Here is a 19972-nt window from a genome sequence, read left to right on the forward strand (position 1 = left end):
AAAGCCAGCAGTAAAAATGAAGTCCACTGCGGCCCTGACATTACACTGGGAACTACTGTATACATCCGTGGTGTCATGAATCAAGGCATATACAGTAATCAGAAAATACCTATCCAGGTGTGGAGAGATCTATATTTAAGAGGAAGACTTAACCTGAGCTAATAAGGGGAAAAAGCATGCCTGTTAGGAAGATCTCTTCAGCAGCAAGTGATGAAATCCATTTGATACAAATATAAACCTGTATTATGAAATAGAAACTAGACATTGCATGTGCATTTCCAAACCAGCAGAGGTATTCTTACTTTCATTCTACATATATCACCACAGAGTTTCAGAAGAGATTTTTGGCTGTCTGGAGACATCCTTGGCATCCTGTCCTTTTATGCACAGAATGGTTTGCTCTCATAAGCAGCATTACATACACTCTGCCTTTTCAAATATCCAGTGTATCCTATTTTCTGTAAGGAGCAAGTCCTTTCTTACTCAGTTCTAGCAAATTGTCAAGGGAGATAGATGATCATGTGCTTCCAATGCTTTTGTGTCATTTCTCTGCTTGCTCTGCTTGCCTAAAGCTAAGGTCATTCTGGGCAAATACTTTTCCATCTGAGAAACACTTTTTTCTATTCCAGGGCTATAAGCCATTAGCAAACCATGTCTTCGTTGGGAATTAAGCCCTGCCAGAAATGAAGACATGTCATATGCTGCAAAAAGGAAGTCTCTAATCACAAGAAAATCTCTCAAAATCAAAAAAACAAAACAAAACAAAACAGTGGAGTGTAAAACAACTGGTTTGCTTAAAGTAACCAGAGTACCAGTGAGCAGTTGGTGCCTTCTTTTCTGCTAGATGAGGTTGCCTACTGACACCAAAGTAATAGCCCATTAAATATTGCTTCTTATCAATTTCATTTTTATAGCTTGTGGTCTTGAGGAGGTGGTGCTAGTGAAAGAGGGTGGCACCGTTACCTTTTCTCTACCATATTGGCTGACTTGGTGGAGTTGAAGTTGTGTATTTGCTAACTGTTGTGGTTTAAACCCAACTGGTAACTCAGAACCATGCAGCTGCTCACTCACCCTCTTCTTCCCCGCCTCCCTAGGGATGTGATGGGGAGGAGAATCAAAAGAATGTAAACCTCATGGGTTGAGCTAAGAGCAGTCCAATAACTAAAATAAAGTAAAATATAGTAATAATAGAAAGAATACCAACAAAACCAATAATGATAATAAGAAGCAACAAGAGAAGAAATAAAAGATCAGAAAACACAAGTGATGCACAGTACAATTGCTCACCAGCCACTGACCGATACCCAGCCCAACCTGAGCAGTGATCGGTCCCTTCCAGGAAACTCCCACCCATTTATATACTGGGCATGACATGCTGTGGTATGGAATACTGCTTTGGCTAGTTTGGGTCAGGTGTCCTGTCTTTGCTTCCTCCTGGCTTCTTGTGCCCCTCCTCCCTGGCAGAGCATGAGACTGAAAAGTCCTTGATCGGGGTAAGCGCTGCTCAGCAACAACTGAAACACCAATTGGTGTGTTATCAACACTGTTTCCAAACTAAAGCCAAAACACAGCACTGTACCAGCTACAAGGATGAAAAATAACTGTTACAGCCAAACCCAGGGCAGTATCCACCCCTTAGCCTATACCATTCATGTCATGCTCAGATCCCACATTTTCCAATATACCATCACTTTTTTTTGTCTCTTGATGTAGACACACACATATATACAGACAGGTATCATTCCTTAATCTATGCACCATTCCTATAAAATTTGTTGAGCTCATTCAATATGGTATCGGGCTTCATCTGTCCTAACAGTCCTTCAGGGCAGGAGAGACGGTGTATGGTATTAGATTGTTGCCTGCTGACATCACTGCTGAGCTCACCTCGTTTCATCACAGTTCATTCTTTGTTGGGATGATGATTGAAGGGAAGTCGGGTTCAGTCAATGGTGATGTAAAGACAGTACCAGGAGACTCCCATTGCTGCTGACTTTCCACAGCTTTATTCTCTGCTGATGATCATGACAGCACTGTTTTGTTTTGTTTTTTTTGAAGTCTGGAGTTGCAGAGATGGGCATCTAGCTGTACCGGCTACTAGGAAGAAAAATAACCTTTACAGATGAAACCAGGACACTACCATTCCTTATTTCCCATGAAAACCTGAAACACGGCTATGCCAGAATTTTATATGCTGTTACGAAAAAAAATAACACATCAATACAAACAATACCCCAAAATAGCGCACTTTGTCTTCAGGGAAGCAATGCAAACACATAAGTTTCAATCATTATGTTTTTGTTTTGCAAAGACTAGTTTCTTCTACCTCAGTCCAGAAAGTTTATCAAGCATCATCGTACACATAGTAGCAGCTCCACCTCAAGGATTAAGCATTTATATACACAGACGTGTGTGTGTAAGTGTATATAAACACTTATATTGCCCAAGATATGGGTGTAGCTTGGATTTATGTATTGTATAATAACATTACTTGGTTTTGGTTTCTTTGCCATTCCAGGTGTTGTGCAAAATCCAAGTATTTAAGTGGCTGCATGTTATTTCAGCTAAAGAGCTGATAGAAGCATCCACCACAGGGCACAGACAGGGTCTATTTATAATTTGTATGCAGGGATTTTTAGCCTGGCTGGATCCCACATGCTGTCCAGCTGCAAATGTAGACACTGGATATAAGTTTTTTAAGTGGATGTAACAAGCCAATAGTACATAAACTCCTAAGGCCACTAAGGCTTTATTTTGAATGCACAGAATTGAGACTTACACCAGAGTGAGAATTCAGGCACTAGTTTGCTTTAAAATAGGAGAATAAGGTCAAGCTATCTACTCTCTGACATTTGCATGATCACTCAGCAGCATTGGTTTTGACAGCTTGGAAAAAAACAGGGACAAGATAACATCTGAGTTGCTCAAAACACAAGCTTGTCCTGCAAGACACTGCTGGAGCTTACACAGCTCCTGCAGCCTATGAGTCACCCCAGCTACACAAAATTTCGTCTCCATCCAAATAGTACCAGTGCACCAACTGTCATGTACAGCCAGTGGCAAAGCCAGCATTACATGAAAAAATGGCCTGCCATTGTGCGGGTCAGCCACCTAGGCTTCCTGATGCATATTTCTGAAGCTTCTGGTTGACCTGCACGTGGCAGCTTTGCTGAGTTTTTTCCTGACAAAGCAGGGAAGACGAAGGCATACTGACTAAGCAGGAATCCTGTACATGGGGTCCTGGGTTCAGCAGTAGCAGTCATGTTTCTCCTTCTTGGTAGCTGGTGCAGTGCTGTGTTTTGACTTCCAGCCTGGGAACAGTGTTTGTGAAACCGATGTTTTCGGTTGTTGCTAAGTGATGTTTACCCTGACCAAGGACTTTGTGAGGCTCATGCTCTGCCAGGGAGGAGGGGAAGCCATGAGGAAGCAGAGATGGGGCGCCTGACCCAGGCTAGCCAAGGAGGTATTCCATACCACAGCATGTCATGCCCGGGGTGGGGGGTAACTGGGAGTTACCCGGAAGGACACGGGCTTCCGGGTGGGACTCGTTTTCTTGGCCAGTGGTATCGTATTCTTTTCCCTTGTTATTTTCTCTTATCATTGTGGTCATTGGTAGTAGCAGTGGTGATTTGTGTTGTACATTGGTTGCTGGACTGTTCTTGTCTCAACCTGTAGGAGTTGCACTCTTTCGATCCTCCTCCCCGTTCCTCCGGGAGCGGGGAAGGGGAGAGCCCCAGTGGGGGGGGGGGGCCCTCGATTGCTGTCAGCTTAGCACCACTCACTGGGAGTGAGTGAACAAGTTGCCTGACTGGGTTTAAACCACGACAAACATTTAGAAAGCAAAATCAGCATACACGGCACACTGCCATGCGATTTGCTGTCACCCTCCGTGGCCTGTGGTGGTGTAGCTGGAGTCATCAAAATTCTCAGCTTCCATGTGCCAGGAGTCTGCAGAAAAAGGAGCCTTGAGAAAGAGGCATTTTTTGCACAGCATTTGTGTTGAAGGCAGAGAAATACCTGATCTAGCAACAGGAACATCACCCACCTACAAAGAGAAGGATGAATCACATAGTAGTAGTTCACGAACTGTGAAACCTTGATTGCAACAAGTAAACTGCGACAAGTGGGCTGGGTAGTTTGTCTCCTAATGGGTTCTGTCACCTCTGTGCCTTGCAAGATGATGGAACAGATCCTCCTAGAAACTATGCTAAAGCACATAGATCATGAGGAGGTGATTGGTGACAGCCAGCATGGCTTCACTAAGGAAAATCATGCCTGACAAATTTGGTGGCCTTCTAAGACAGGGTTACAGTTTTGGTAGATAAGGAAAGAGAAACTGTTGTCATCTACCTGGATTTGTACAAAGCATTTGGCACTGTTCCACATGACATCCTTGTCTCTAAACTGGAAAGGCATGGATTTGATGGATGGATAACCCAGTGGATAAGGAATTAGCTGGATGATCCCACTCAAAGAGTTGTGGTCAAGTGCAGTCCTGCACCTGGGCTGGGGCAATCCCAAGCACAGCTACAGTGGAAAATGGTCTGAGAGCAGCCCTGACGAGAAGGATTTGGGTGTATTGGTTGATGGAAAGCTCACCATGAGCCGGCAGTGTGTGCTCACAGCCCAGAATGCAACTATATGCTGGGCTGCATCAAAAGAAGCTTGACCAGCAGGTCAAAGGAGATGATCCTGCCCCTCTACTCTGTTCTCCTGAATCCCCACCTGCAGTACTGTGTTCAGCTCTGGGGCCCCCACACAAGAGGGAAGTGGAGCTGCTTGAGTGAGTCCAGAGGAGGGCCATGATGATTGATGATGACTGGGGGCTGGAGAATCTTTCCTGTGACGATGGGCTGAGCGAGTTGGTCCTGTTCAGCCTGGAGAAGAGAAGGCTCTGGGAAGACCTTACAGCAGCCTTCTAGTACCTAAAGGGAGCCTATGAGAAAGCTGAAGAGGGTCTTTTTAGCAGGCCTTGAGTGACAGGACAAGGGGGAATGGCTTTAAACTGAAAGAGCGCAGCTTTAGATTAGATATTAGGAAGAAATTCTTCACTGTAAGGGTGGTGAGACCCTGGAACAAGTTGCCCAGAGAAACTGTGGATGTCCCATCTCTGGAAGTGTGCAAGGCCAGGTTGGATGGGGCTGTGAGCAACCTGGCCTAGTGGAAGGTGCCCTTAGATGATCTTTAAGGTCCTTCCAATCCAAATCATTCCAGGATTTATGATTCATTCTGTTCACTTGCATTGCGAAGTGCTGACATAGTACTACTGAGCTCATCAGTGGGAAAGACCCAGTTTCTTCAAGTGCGGTTTTACTCTGAAGGGTGACCGCCTCGAAAAGTTACTTTTGCTTTATGAGCTCTCTCTGCAGCATGAGTCAGAATATCACAGAAGCCTTCGCTTACAGAGATAGGTTTGCATAGCTAGACACATTCAACACACCGGGTGTACTCTGCACTCAAAGCTCAGAGCCCCACCACAGCTAGGGGGCAAGACCAGCCACCCCTGGGACAGGCTCACTCCTGATGATCCAGATGGCACAGCAAAAGCTATGCCTCATGTAAGGAGCCTTTCATTTACAATTGCCTTGTATTTAAAGCACCTTCTTCTATTACCTCCAGATGTTTTACCTTGCAATATTAAACACAAAAGCAGTCACAAAAGGCATATCATTAAAATTCAGGAAACCAAATTTCTGCTTTGCACAACAGTAGGAAATAATAATAGTATATCACCACAATTTCTTAATAAACTGGATGTTCAGTCCTAAAGTGAGAGATGCAGCAGGTATAGAAACAAACTCCTCTCCCATTTTCTTCACTCTGCATGTGCCATGTCACATAATTGGATTACCATAGACTACAGAATTTCCTCTGAAGCCTCACGTTTTGTCCTCTCCAGACCCACATACATGGGCAGTGGCCTGAAACAACAGATTACTACCACAAAAATATGTCATATTAAAAGTCACCTGGAAGAGGAGGGAAAATGCAAGTTCTCTAATTTGCCTGTGTTCTGACCTGAATGTCCCTGTCACTCTTCCCGACAAGAGGAGGTGGTGGGTTTCCCCAGCTGGCTTTTGGAGTTAAGCACCAGACTCGTCTGCCATTCTTCTACCTGAAGGCAGAAGCACTAACACTGAGAAAAAGCCCTGCAAAACGGCAAAAAATGTTTGTTGCAGACCTTGTTTTATCACATAGCTGGAACACCTGAAGATATTTAGGAAAAATAAAAGAGTATCCTTGCTTTGAAAGGAAAATCTGAAGATTACCCAGCAAGGCTCAAGGAAAAAAAAATCAATGTGCTTAATTTGTCATGAAGTCCCTGATGATTTTCTGAGGAAATCTACAGATAAACTCTGTGGTTTTAATGTAGCCAAATTCTGAAAATGGGGAACACTTCAGGTCTCAAGTCAGTAACCTCTTACAACATGAACTGCCAGAATCAGGCTGCAGCTTGTGAATGTCCTCTTCGATATTTAATTTAAAAATCCTAATTAAAGTTTCTTCCCTTTAGAGTTTCTGAAAGGAAAAAAAATGGGACATGAGGAAACCCTAAAAGCAGGAAAGAAAAGCACTGCTCCAGATTGCCCTCACATCAAATCATTCTCCTAAGCCAAGTTTCAAGCTAACCCTGGGTTAGTACTGAGTTGGTGAGATCAGTGACTGTGAAATCAGTCTCCACTTACACATCACTGTGAGGAAAAAGGAATGGGAAAAAAACACAAGCTTATGTACGAGGTCAGATCTGTCTTAAGAAACCAAGAAATACCTGATTTTTTTTTCACCTTTACGTTGCCTTTCTTTTCTTTTCTTGGGTGCTGCTTTGGAGGGCACATACGCCTTTATATTATCCACGCTTATGACCTGCACTGGGGGCTCACAAGAATGAATGCAAGCTTTAGTCAATTCACAGAAGCAAAGGAAAGCCAAAGCACACACACAAGGGCTTTGATACGCTGAGACTCGACAGCAGGCTCTATGACAGAGCCAGATACAGCTTCTGAACACATGGATTTCATGGCTGGAGAAACATTCATGCAGGACGGACAGCAAGGGTTTCACTTTCACAGCGCAGCGTGGGTCGGGTGGGGGTGGGGGGAGAACCCTGTGAATCACAATGGACACTTTCCCAAGGGTTTCTCAGGAGATTTACAAGTCTAATTGTAATCTTAGTTTACTCAGGCATGGCCTCTAGCAGAGCCGCAGGCACACCACCCCCTCCTGCTCCACCCTTGCATCCCTCAGGCCATCTCTTGTTCCATTACACCCACATCCCCAGGCTCAAGCCCAGTGCTAGTATCTGCCTCCACTGTCTGGGACCCAGACCCATCCCTCACCTCTGGGATCTTGGGACTGCCGACACATCCCCCTCTCCACCAGCCATGACCCATCTCCACACTCTGCAAGTAGAGCTTTTACTGGAAAGGCAAAATAAAATTTACCCTCATTTTGCACATGGTGGAAGCCTCACTGTTGGATCCACCAGTTAGCACACTGGTGGACCCTTCTGAGGTACCCATGATGCTTCAAGAGGCCCTAAACTTGCTGTCATCCTCCCTTTAGCAGGCCAGCTTACCCAGAGCTGCTTAACTCTCAGGAGACAATTCAGTGGCAAAAACTGGCAACAGAGAAAAATATCAGCTCAGGTCCACTGATTTATGTGAAAGAAGGCTGATGACGGTGGGGTAACCTGCACAACAGGCCCAGCCTAGGCTGTGAGAGGCAAGAGAAGAGGGAGAAGCCCAAACTAGCACCAGCACATCTGCAGGGGAGGGATGGTACTGATGGTAGAGGACTAGATGTCTATAGATTTAGCCACAAACGGATCTCCATCAGCAAATTTCTAGGTGGGGAAAAAATACTGGTACAAAACACACTGGACAGACAAAAGTCACCCTGATAATTTGGGCAGACTAGGCAAAGTACATGTACCTTTTTCTCTGAAAACCCCATTGATGTCACTGATAGAACAAATTGCTGTCATTTGACAGTTTGCTCAGCCCTTCAGATTGTTGCTGACCATTCGGTTTTTTTCAGCAGAATTAGTCATGCCATAAATTGTTACACTTGAAATGAGAATGACAATCACCAGATTATTATCCATTTAATTAAAACAAACCTAAGTATTTCACACTATATATACAGTATGAGGTTCATGTGCCAAATATCAAGATATGGAGTGCTTTGGAATTTATATTGACGTCAGTTTTTTGCTTCAGCCAACATTTACCTTTTAGGTCAATACATTTTTATGTTTGTCATAACAGAAGTGAGCATCAACATGCTTATGACTGTAATTATTTAATTTAACTCTTTCAGTGCTTGAAATAACATTTGCAAGGAAGAAGGAAAACACAGTAGCTTTGCCTGGCCTTTCTCTCAGTTAAATCCAGTAAAATGTTATTGCACTGCTGTTATCTGGAAGAATCACCTCACTCTTTGCCAGTGGTGGCTCAGAATATATAACAACATTGCCAGTAATATTAAATAACAGTAATAGCCCACCTGAATAGCCGGGAGACAAACATTCAGTTATTAAAAGTGATGGTACAGAATTGCCTCATTAAGCCTGGTAGCTTGCTGTTTACAATGGGCTAGTGCCAGAAGAAGAACACAGTTTTACAGCTTTTATTGCTATTGTCTCAATACATTGAAAAATAGTCTGTTTTCAGATAACTTAAAAAAAACAACCTGATTTTAATCAATATGAGGTATCTGAATTCTGTGGCCACCATTTGGCATTTGGTTCAGCCCTGCTGAGATAAGTAACAGAATAAGCGTTTTTCTGTTTGGTTTATGCAAGAAGTAAGTAAACTGTTTGCTTTCATTTAGCACGCTCCACTTGCCAGCATTATCCATGCCAGCTCAAGCACTAGTGGAGAAAACAACATCTACCCAGGGATGGATGATACACGTTACGTGTGCTTCAAAGTCCAGTTGTGGGTAAACCACAGCTGTAGGTACCAATGGCTTCCTCAGCACCACCATCTCAAGGAACAACTTCATGTCCCCAGACATTCAAGCCTAAAGCAGTTTGAGGATGAGAAGAGTACATAGAATCGGTATAAAATGTGCAGGCACAAAGTCACAACTGCCCTGCCAAAAAAATATGCTCATGCACTCACATGGTAGGCTTGTTGGCAGACTCTCTCCCTTGCTTTCTCTCGCGTATGTATACATGCATATATATGTGTGTATATACATGTATATATGTGTATGTATATATCTTTGCTTCTATTTTCTGGGCCACAAATCTTCCCTGCAAGCCTAGAATTGCCAAAAACCATTTCATTGGCCTTGCTCCAAACTATTAACAATACAAACAGCTGTTCTGCTCCGGCAATACCAGAGAAGCAAGGAAAAGAAGGCATGCTGTACACACAGAGGAGGAGGGACATTAGTGGAGAGATGGGAAAAGCACAGAAGAGGTTTTACCCTTCACAAGTAAAGCACACCATCACTGAGGTGTGGTACCCTCCGAAGGGTGTAACTGGGAGTTTCTAGGCATCTCCCTAACACAGCATGTCTCCATGCCCAGGGTGCGATCCCCAGTTTCTCTCCAAGACGTGGGCACAGGATGTTTTGGTGGCTGCCTGTGTCCAGAGCAGAGCCCTTACTCCAGTACTGAGGCTTCTCTTGTGCAGCACCAGTTCTGTACAACTCTGCGCTCATCCCCATCTCAATTACAGTTCCTCTAAGCAAACAGGAGGAAGGAAGGTCAGTGTGCTCAATTGCAGCCTGAAAACAAAGATAAAAAAAACCATGCAAAATTGGCTCTAAGCGCATAAAAGGCAAACAGTTTCCCTCACTTTCCAGTAACTCATCACCTTAAAGGCAGAAGATAGACAATTAACAGTATGGGTTGTGTGTTAAGTCACACTGGGGGGCTAGGGCTTAAACCCACTTTAAAGAAACTAGGCCAATAATTTTATGAGGCATGGGAATTGTTAAATTGGGCTATCCCTTCTGCTTCATACAATTGCATGAAGACTGATATTGTGGAGAGCTTTTTAGTGAAGGCCTTATATTGCTCTAGGTCACGACATTTGCATTTGTGAAGATTACATTGAAAGCACACAAAATGAAGCAGCATGAACAAACAGCAGTGTTTTCATCTTTAAAAAAACAAAAAAGCCCGCATTCCATCTGTGGGAATATGGTACCAGGGACTGGGAAACAATGATTTCTATTTCCAGCTTTGCTGTCAATTTACAGGAGTCTGACCTTAAGCAAATCATCTTACTCAGGAACCTCATTTATCAGCCTCAGGTGTGTAGGGGCTCATTAGCACCCTCACTAATGAGCTTCACAAAATCATATGCAAAGCACACCATTTTAGTGGGTTTTGGAAGACTAAGATTTGTAAAGCCCTTTGAAATTCAAGATGATGGAGATATGTAAAGATCTCCCTCTTGCTCACTTGCTCTCTTTCACACACTCTCCAGGTGATAAAGAGAAATTCCATTTTAAATATTTCAATTCCCAAGCACAAACAGTGTAAAATCAAAGTCCAGTTTTTGAAGTTTTATTGCTTCTTTGAAATAGTGTTAACACACACACAAACAAAATAAATCCAAACAGCAGCAAGTTACTGGAACTGTTGATCCTGAGCAAGCAATAAAGGCCTAAACAAAGTTGAACTTTGGATTATATCCCATGTTGAGCTATTGAATTTGACAGGTTAATTTGTTCATTTCTTTGGCCTGATTTATATAGTCGCTGTATACTTTCAGAACACCTCATGTGCTACTTTTATGCTTCTTGCCCTTTTGTAGCCTCAATAGTACAGAGGCAGTCACCTGCTATAAGTGCACAGTTGTAAGCCTGTGACTTACCTTCAACTAATTGGTACAGGTGGAAAAAAATTAGTTTTCATGCCTACAGCTCCAAAGCAAAGAATTACTCTGTTCCCAAAAGAGCATCTCAATTTTTTTGCAGTTGTAACACTTGGTCTAATAAAAGATTTTAGTTTTACCTACAAATCTTGTCCACCCAACTTCCTTTGAACAATGTTCTTGTAACAAAATACCAGGGTAAAAACTTTGACTTACTACTCCTCCTTATTGGAAATAAAAGGTGCACAGGTTTTGGCTGGGATACAGTCAACTTTTTTCATAGCAGCTTATATGATGTTATGTTTTGGTTTGTGACCAAAACAGGCTTGATAATAAACTGATGTTTTAATTACTGCAGAACAGTGCTCACACAGAGTCAAGGGTTTTTCTGCTTCTCAGTGTGTCCTGCTCTTGAGTAGGCTAGGAGTGCACAAGAAGTTGGGAGGGGGACACAGCCAGGACAGCTGACCCCAGCTCATGCTTGCATGTGCATGCACATTTTGCTTTACCTATTAAACTGCCTTTATCTCAATCCAGGAGTTTTCACACTTTTACTCTTCCAATGGTCTCCCCCATCCAGCTGAGGGGGATCAGCAAGTGGGAGTGGGATGAGCTGCCCATCAGGGCTAACTCACAGCAACAGGCTATTTCTAGCAAGGTAAGTACATCCACAAAAGGCTGGAGTCCATCAGTACTGCTTTAATCAGAGCAAATTATAGTTACACTACTTTAAGAAGATCAAAGTGGTAGGTTGAACATTTTCCAAAATTGAATTTAATGTGAAAACAGAAACAAAAACCAAAGGGGCTTTCTAGGAAGTGTGCCAGAAGCTACCTGACAAGCAAACTGCAATATCCTTGCACAATCAGTCTCATTTCCCCTTCCACACACAGAAGGTCTAAACCAAGGATAATCCCTATGAATGTCTGCAGCAAAGCATGCTGGTAAGTCTCCCCTGCACAACCAGATACCTGAAATCAGAATAAAATAACTCTTCTCTGCATGTGGAAAGCTGGACACCAGGCACTGATGCAGGACTCAAGCAATCACTCTGCTACGCTCATACAGCTTCTTCCTTCTCTGTCCCAAAGCCTCCAGGGAAGGACAATGGCCATTTCACAGACACAAAGCTGAGGTCCCAGTGCCACGTTATTTTAGGATATGTAGGTACTTTGGAAAGACTCTCAAATCCGTGTCAGCTGCCTAACCCTCATAGGGAGCAATTGCTGTCAGAGTCCAGGCAAACTTCAGAAAAGCCTCCACAAGTGGCCACATAGGAAACCCTTGTGCCAGTTTCATCTCTTTTTTTTCACAGGCACAGGCAAGCCATTTGCAGCCCAGGGAGCCCACACTAAAACAAGAGCACTTTCCTTGTGGAGAAAGGAAGGATTTTCTGTGGGAAAAGTGGCCAGAGCAGCCTTGTATGACACCTCGGGGCTCCGGTGAGCCACAGCCTTCCTGAAAAGATATATATAACAGCAAGAAATTGTGTTGAAGGGTAAGTGGGGAGTTTGTCCTGGTTTGTTTGGTGCAAGCTTTGCACAAGCTAAATATTTGCTTGGATGGAGGTTTTGGGCATTAAAATTAAAGAGAAACAATACTTTGATGAGGCAAAAGTCCCTAGGCAATTAAGGTTTTGTCAGGATGAGGAAGTAGCAGAAAGACCACCATTTTGCAGGAAATGAAATCAGATTCTTATCACTGATCAGTTTCGTTTTCTCATTGAACATAATTGCATTACTTTGCATTTATCCTTGGGTAAGGAAAAGGAAAACAGATTTAAGGTTCTATGTAAGAGAAGTTAGGTAAGGCGAGGTCAGAAAGCTCTAACTTGCTTAGAGCTTTAGTCTTGTCTCACCAACTGAATAGCTTTGCTTCCCCTTTGCACTTGCTACAACCCCTCAAGGACAAGGAGAGCTCTCCGCACCTTTCTAAAGCCAGTACAAAACCTCACCTTCCTCCACTTCCCAGAGGATCCAAAAGGCTCTCACGATTTCATCACATCTCAGACCATCCCCCAGATCCAGCAGGGTTCAGGGCTCCTCAAGCCAGCACTGGTTTGCCTCGACAGGCCAAGCAATCTCCAGCACAACCGCCCATGCAATCTGGGGAGAAGGCAACTGCAGCACAGTAGCCACATTTTTCCTCCTGTGACCTTCCTCCCCTTGCTGCCACCCAGCCAACCCCTTGCTGCAGGGCTTCTCTCTCTTAATGGTGGGAGCTGTCCAGGGGACCAAACCTATGAGCAGACTTTGAAGAGGTCCAGGTTAACAATAACCCCTTAAAAAAGAAGTAAAAGCATGTGGGAAGAGCTCCTAAGGCCATGCAACACATGGCAGAGCCAAGTAGGTGGCAGTTGGTGGTAGTGGGAATGAGAAAGGATGGGGCAAAACCAAGCATCTCGAACCAAACCATATTCCCAGAAAAGCCAGAGCTGGGGTCCATTTCCAACACATTCTGACATCCCCCATCCTGCAAAAGTGCTTAAAACCCTGGAAGGGTCAGTGTCAGGCCCTCCTTGGTGAAGAGAGGTTTTTCCCTCTTGCACTTCCTCATGCTTTGTTCAGAGAAACAGCCTTCAGGGAAGTAAGACTTTTCCCAACTAGGGGCTGGCAGCTTGCCCCAGTGTTCCTCCCCGGAATAACCCCATTTAGCATTATTGACCCCCACCCGACACCAGCACCCACGAGAAGCTGTGTGTGACTGACACTGGGACGGTGCTGGAGGAGTCACCTGAATTGCTGCCAAGGGAAGCAGACAAGCCCAAGGGCCCAGCGCCTGAGGAAAAGGGTGCTTCTGGCACCCAGCACCTGAAAGCCTTTCCCACGGAGGGAGAGGGGAGCTAGCAGAAGCCCTGTGTCCCCTGTTCTGCTCAGTACTGGGCTATGTGAGATTTCTCCTAGATGGTGATCCTCTTACTACCTTCATGCTGCTAAGATGATGGCTAATATATTAAGAAATGTCAAGAATGGATTTAAGGCATATCATCCCCCCAGCCACCTGGGTCAGCACCACTTCTCACACTGTAACCTGGATGTGGACTAAAATGGAGCTGAGATAAGATTCTTCCTTTGCTGCAGAAAAACATCCTCTTTCTTCCAGACAGGAATGAACCAGTGTGGGGTAAGGTGTCGAAAGTCCCTGCACAGCTTGCCATTACCAGCACAGTTGTGTTGCCAGGACTGATGCTGGGGTGTTTCCTACCTCTCAGGCCCAGACAACTAGAATGCCCACCCACTCCTGCCTTAAAGGGAAGGCTTGTTCCCTGCTGGGTGCATGAGCTGGCTCTGCATGCATTTGCATGTCTTCCGATAGCACCCAGAGAGCCACTCTTCCAAAATCATTGCACTGGAGACACCATGACTCTAATGTTGTGATGATTAACACCAAACTCGGTCCCCATCCTGAAGACCTCTATTCCTCTGCATGCCTCATGAGCTTGCATGCAGTTCCAGGATGGGCTATGTGTGGCAATCCACTTTCCCTTGCAAGACAAACATCATGTGTTTGTCCTTCTGCCCCAGCCCTCCCCATGCACTCATACACATATTTATATGGGCAGCATTGAGAATAGGGTCACCAGAGAGTGTCTTGGGGTCTGAGAATATCCTCCTGGTACCGGCATCCCAGGCAAGCTTCTGCATAGTCCTGGGACATGGGAAGTACTTTGCTGTTCCTCTGAGAGCAGGAAAGGGAGATGCAAGAGAAGGTTTTAAGAACAATCATCTGCCTTCCCCAATTCTGAGGATCTCTTTCCCCCTCCTAAAGAAGGTTTAACTCATCAGGAATCAAAGAAAAGCAACAGGGAGAAAGGGAAACAAGAGCAGAGCTGCAGGGAGAGCCAGGGCCATGGCTGGCAGGGCACAGGAGAGCAAGCTGAGCCATGCCACTGAGGTATGAGCCATGCCCCAGGCTCATACCACCTCCCACCCACTTCTGCTGGCACAGGCAGGGCCCAAGCTGCTTGCGCTGCCACTATGTCAAGCATATCCCCCCATGCCTGCCCCTCCTCTTCCATTCCCATCCCAGCGCAGAAAGTGCCAAGGCAGACAGGCATTGGGCTGCAGCCAGGCACAGATTCTTTTAGCTTAATTCATCCACCTAAGCTCAGCAGCCTGGTCTCCACATTCACAGTTTAATCATCAGTCTCAGCATCATTGCTCATCCTCACCCTGACCAGCCGTACAGTACAAGTGATCTGCAGAAAAGGGCACCCTATGTTAACGCTCCAGGGAGTTTTTCAAGGGCATTTTATATAATGCAGTCAGAAACACTAGTTATTTCCAAAATTGTTTTCTGAGGCCTTCTTTTCTAGTTAGCATTTCCTGTGGACGTAGAGCAAAAGGCAGTCTTTAACACCACTGGAGAAGAGAGCACTGTGGCTGCAACCTCTACAAGAGCAGAGTGAGAATTCTTTCTGCACCACCGTGGTTACAGCCAAGGTGTTACCAAGTTATGCACCAAAATAGGCTGGTGGTAGTATAAACTGGATACGAGGATGGCTACAAGAACCACAGTGTTTCTCTACATTGCCTTCCCCTCAAGGCACCTCCACTTGAAAAGAAGTTTCCAGCTGCACTGACAGACATGGAAGCTGAACTTCTATTTAGAAAGAGAATAGGCCTAACACAGATTTCCTCATGCTGTCTGAAAGGACATGACAGTCAGGAACCACACCAAGGGAGGCTGTTTCTGGGACTTGCAGTCTGTAAAGTCTTTGCCTGCCTTGGCCAAGGACAGTGACCACTGGGCAAAGGAGGGGTGTGCCATCCCCTCTGCAGCAGCCCACCTGAGATGACTCGAGGCAGCAGCAGCCTCCCATATGCTGGGGTACAACTGGGGCAACAAAGGAAGAGCCTGGCAGCATGCTTGCTCTCAGGCATATTTCTTCACAAAGGGAGCAGCTTCCACACAGGCATTTTGATAGTTTTCTAAGATTTATCATTAAGTCAACAACTCGTTAAGCAAGAGGACCTGAGAGATGTCACTGCCATAGCACTATTAAATCCAAGATATCACAGCATTTTTATACCTCATGCCATGCATCTGCTATTTTTCAAAGAGACAAGCCACCAGGCTACATACTTGTGACCAAAGATGTTAGCATTTTACTGAGGGAGACAGAAGACAGACAGATAAGACATGCAGAGAATACACTGCTTAAAAGAAAAAAAACGGGGGACAGAAAATAACAGCTTTCTGTGGGAGACAGTCTCCCCACAGGAAGAAGTAGACATTTGTTTTAAGTGGGTTTATTTTTCTTTTTAAAGGAATGGTGTTTCACCTGCAAAACCAGAGTTCATTTTACCTCCACCCACTCCTCATTAATCAACCTCAAAGAACATTTTTATAATAAAGAGATACAATATTAGTTAAACTAATGACTTTCATCGGCTGAATCATTCCCGCAATCTTGACAAATGCTTGGAGGAAGCAGACAGATCCTGAGAACTGACAGCGTTGGCTGAGGGGGGGAACAAGGCTCTTGAATGAGAGTTGCACGATGCGGGAATCCACCGTCCCAGCAAAAGCCTCTAGCTCCACCAGCCTCCATCAAGAGCATTGATGAGGCACGCAGCTGAGGCCACAAGGTGTGGCACAGCAAAGGAAACACTTCTGGGCACATACAGCAGCTGGAAATTCTCACTACCAACTTTGGGGAAATAAATGTCAATGCCAAGGCAATTCTGGCCACTGTTTTGATAGGTAGTATGCAAAGACAGAGCAGCTATTCTAGATGAAGTTCCATGTGCGGGGTGGGCTACAGGCTGCAGCCAGCCTACAGCATGGGTGAATAAAAAGGCACAATGGCTGCAGGACTGCATAAGCTCTGAGACCTGCTTATGCGGGAGAAGAAAGCACTCAACATTTCAGCAATGGGTTGTGACTAGAGGACTTTGAGTAGGAGACTAATGCGGTAGAATAGGTTAGTACTAGGCACATCAGCAAGGTTTGGCTGTTTCTAGCTTTGACGCTATTTCCTTCCTCTTCTAGTTTCCCCAAGTTTCAATTTGCCTTCTCTACAGAAGCAGTTTAATAGCAGCAGATACAAAAGGAAATGCATTGGTAGTGCTAGTAAGGTAAGCATAAGCTGGTAAGATTTGCACAGGTGGGAAAAGAGGCAGGGGAGAAAATGGTTGCAATGGCAGGGCTTGGGATGAACATGACTCTGCGGATAGCAACACAGAGCACAACAGAGAGTGGTAATGGAGACTGAATGCTGTAACAACATGGGAAGCCTGAGCTCCACAGAGGTGAAGTGCTCAAAGGCACCAGGCGAGGCAGAATCTGACTGCCCAAGCACACATATGGTGGTCCAAGGAGGAGACTGGGCAGGAGACAGGGGAAAGCAAATACCAAAGCTAGACATGGTAGACTGAATACAACTGGATAGAGGCTTTTGGATGCTGCTCAAGAAAAGAAGCACCAAAGAGATATCAGCACCAGTCTTGAGCAGAAAAGCAGGTTACAAAATGAAGTTGGCAACTTTCTTCTCTGTTTTGTTGCCAAAGTGTATCCCACCAAAGTAGTCAGGACAGCAGCAGGAAAAAATATAAATACATAAACCACTTGCAAAGCAAGAGTTAAGATGAAGGAAATCAGACAGGCAGAGGACATAAGAGCATACATAAAAGCAGAAAGAGAGAAGACAGAGCAAAAGAAATCCACCAACACCCTCCAGCTCCGAAAAGGAAGGTACAACACAGGCTGTAGAAGAACAAGGAAGGAGGGAGCTTGTGGCACAGGATAAGCCAAGAAGGCTGCTGGAAAACCACAAAGACTCACAGGAAAGCATAGGGATGATGCTCCGTATTATCAGTGCAAGACACAAGCTGATGGGGGAAGGAGGGGCAGAGAGAATGGCCAAAGCAAGCTGAAAGCAAAGCTAATGCATTTAACAAAGGCACAGAAGAGTCTCCACCAATATGGCAACACTAATTAAGAGGATGTGGCACCAAGATATGGTGGCAACAAATAATTAAAGATTGGCAAGAGGAAGTAATTTAAGGCTAATAAGAGGCAGTAATTTATCAGGAGCCAAGAAGAGTAAAGAGTCCAGAGCAATAAATTCAACAATGGAATAAACAGGCAGAGCCAGAACCAGAGCCACCAGCATGATAACCAAGATAACAAAACAGCAGCATATAAAATCTGTACACAAATGGAGAGCAGCTGATGAAAGCCCAGATGAAGCTGCCAGGCCTCCACTCTCTCCTTATTCAAATTTTCCCCAAATGCCTAACTGCATCCAGCCAGTGACCAGGGAAGACATCTTTTTGAAGTAGAGACCCTGTTGCGCTTGTTCCTGCACCTAGCATCTAGACCAAGAGCTCTTTGGGGCAGAGGCCATTACAAGATCCCCACCATGGATGAGGTGGACAGGGTGTGGATGGACACAAGGTGGGGAGGCATTTCCAGAGATGGCAGCCACCAGTAGATCCATGAAGGAAGGTACCATTGCTGGGCTTTTGGAGCACAAGCAGCACAAGGAAGGGTCAAGAGAGCTTAATAGTTGCAGTCCCAGCTAAGGAGCAACAGCCAGGCACCTCTCTGGAAAGCAAAGGGCCATTCTGCCATAGGAGTGGAGAACAGGAGCCTAGGTGTCAACAGGGGAACAAGAAGGCAGGAGGAGCAGCCTGCATTCCCCACAGTTCTTACTATGTCTTTTCAGCACCTTCCTAGAAAGCACATAATGCTCATTAGTTGTGCTCCTGCTCTGTTCGGCCCAGATGAACAGGAGTCATTGTCCCTGCAGCAAGGATACCTCTCCCTTGAACATGCTCCAGGACAAAAGCAAGGCAGCTGGAGGTATACACCCACCCCAGTGCTGTCTGTTTCCAAGCTTGAAAATCCTGATCCTGAACTTGGGCCACTCCAAAGGGGGATCAGTGCCCAGCAACCGCAGGTTTGCTCCAGCGCTTCCTCCCATCGGCTGTCCCCAGGCTCAGCCACAGCCACAGCAGCCAGACTGTGCTTATGGCTGGGGACACAAGGCGTGGAAAGGATGGCTGCCCTGAAATCGAGAGGCACCTTGAGACACTTGATGCAGAGCGTGTGGGAAAGAAGCTAACGACATTCATGTTCATCAGGAGACAGATAAACCACTACAATAATAAAATTTCATTATGACAGCTAAGGAAGAAGAAACAAAAATTCTTTGTTTACTGCATCTGTAATAAAGTACAAAGGTATCTGCCTTTGCACTACTGGTTGCACAGGCAGGTTTCAGCCCTGGATGAGGGCTAGAAGTTGCTTGTGCATTGTTTGTCATTTTCCAGGCAGCAGATCAGCCCTTTGCAGTGTTAACTCGGTCCTCCATGCCACAAGGTGCACACAAAACACCTTTACTAGGATCCTTCTCCTTACAGGAACAGAGAGGAGATTGCAAGATTTACTAGTTCACAGAGACTCATAGATTTATGAATCCACTGTGAGAGGAATGGGGAGGACGTTAGGGTTCTCAATTTCAGACACAGACTGTACTCACATACTTGGCATAGCGTTCATTCTCAGGACCAAAAACCGCTAGAAACTTGATTTTTATTCCCCATAGAGCTTTGGGTTTTACTACAGGTTTTCCCTAGTGCATGCAATTTACAAATCTGAGAGAATAGTATGGGAAAAGTTTCTATTTTTAACAAAAGAAAATAAAAACTTCTGAAGTAATGAACTCCTGAGTAAAAAGATTAATCTTGTTGAAAGAGCTTTGCTGCCTTATGTACTCCCACACAATACATTTTACATATTTCATTTTGCATGCATATATACATACACTTCTTCTACAGAGTACAAAAATAAATTGATCTGTATTATAAACTCACTCTACATATGCATGCTTTTTATTCATAGACATGTGTGAGAAAGTTTGAAAAAATGAAAACCCATACCAGCCTGCAACTAGGGGCAGGGGCAGAGCTGGATAAAAGCTGTGTATTCCAGGCAGTAAAACATCCTCTCCTACCTGCTTACTTTTAAAGATGCTCTTTCTCCCAACCCCCTTACTATTTTTGTTAAGAGAAGTCCATCTATCCTGAGCATCAGAGCAGCTGACCCACTGACATAGTTACCTCCTGGTGAGTCATCTGTGTCCTGAGCTGAATCTTCGCATCCCGGTAGGAAGATTTATTTTATAGAGC

General features: G+C 44.9%; 1 protein-coding gene across 4 annotated transcripts in view; it reads right to left on the bottom strand.

Annotated features, from left to right (window-relative positions):
- Positions 1 to 271: 271 nt before the first annotated feature.
- The window catches only part of NFKBIZ (NFKB inhibitor zeta), a 44429-nt gene continuing 24728 nt past the window's right edge, over positions 272 to 19972 (bottom strand). Inside the window, exons 12-14 of one of the 4 annotated variants that reach the window (XR_009966003.1) lie at positions 5970 to 6149; positions 1888 to 2097; positions 272 to 1514 (exon numbers count right to left, since the gene is read on the bottom strand). Coding sequence is in view for 1 of the 4 variants with exons in the window: in XM_062624788.1 (XP_062480772.1) it covers positions 9680 to 9694 (15 nt within the window). In the remaining 3 variants the exon portion in view is untranslated. Of the gene's footprint in view, positions 2098 to 5969; positions 6150 to 8073; positions 9695 to 19972 lie in introns of those variants that run through there. The other 3 variants (XR_009966002.1, XR_009966001.1, XM_062624788.1) reach the window with 3 other exon arrangements.

The sequence above is a fragment of the Pezoporus occidentalis genome, unplaced genomic scaffold (assembly GCF_034315485.1).
Source record: "Pezoporus occidentalis ecotype Australia unplaced genomic scaffold, CSIRO_AGI_Poc_V1 ctg271, whole genome shotgun sequence".
NCBI classification, from domain to species: Eukaryota; Metazoa; Chordata; class Aves; order Psittaciformes; family Psittacidae; genus Pezoporus; species Pezoporus occidentalis.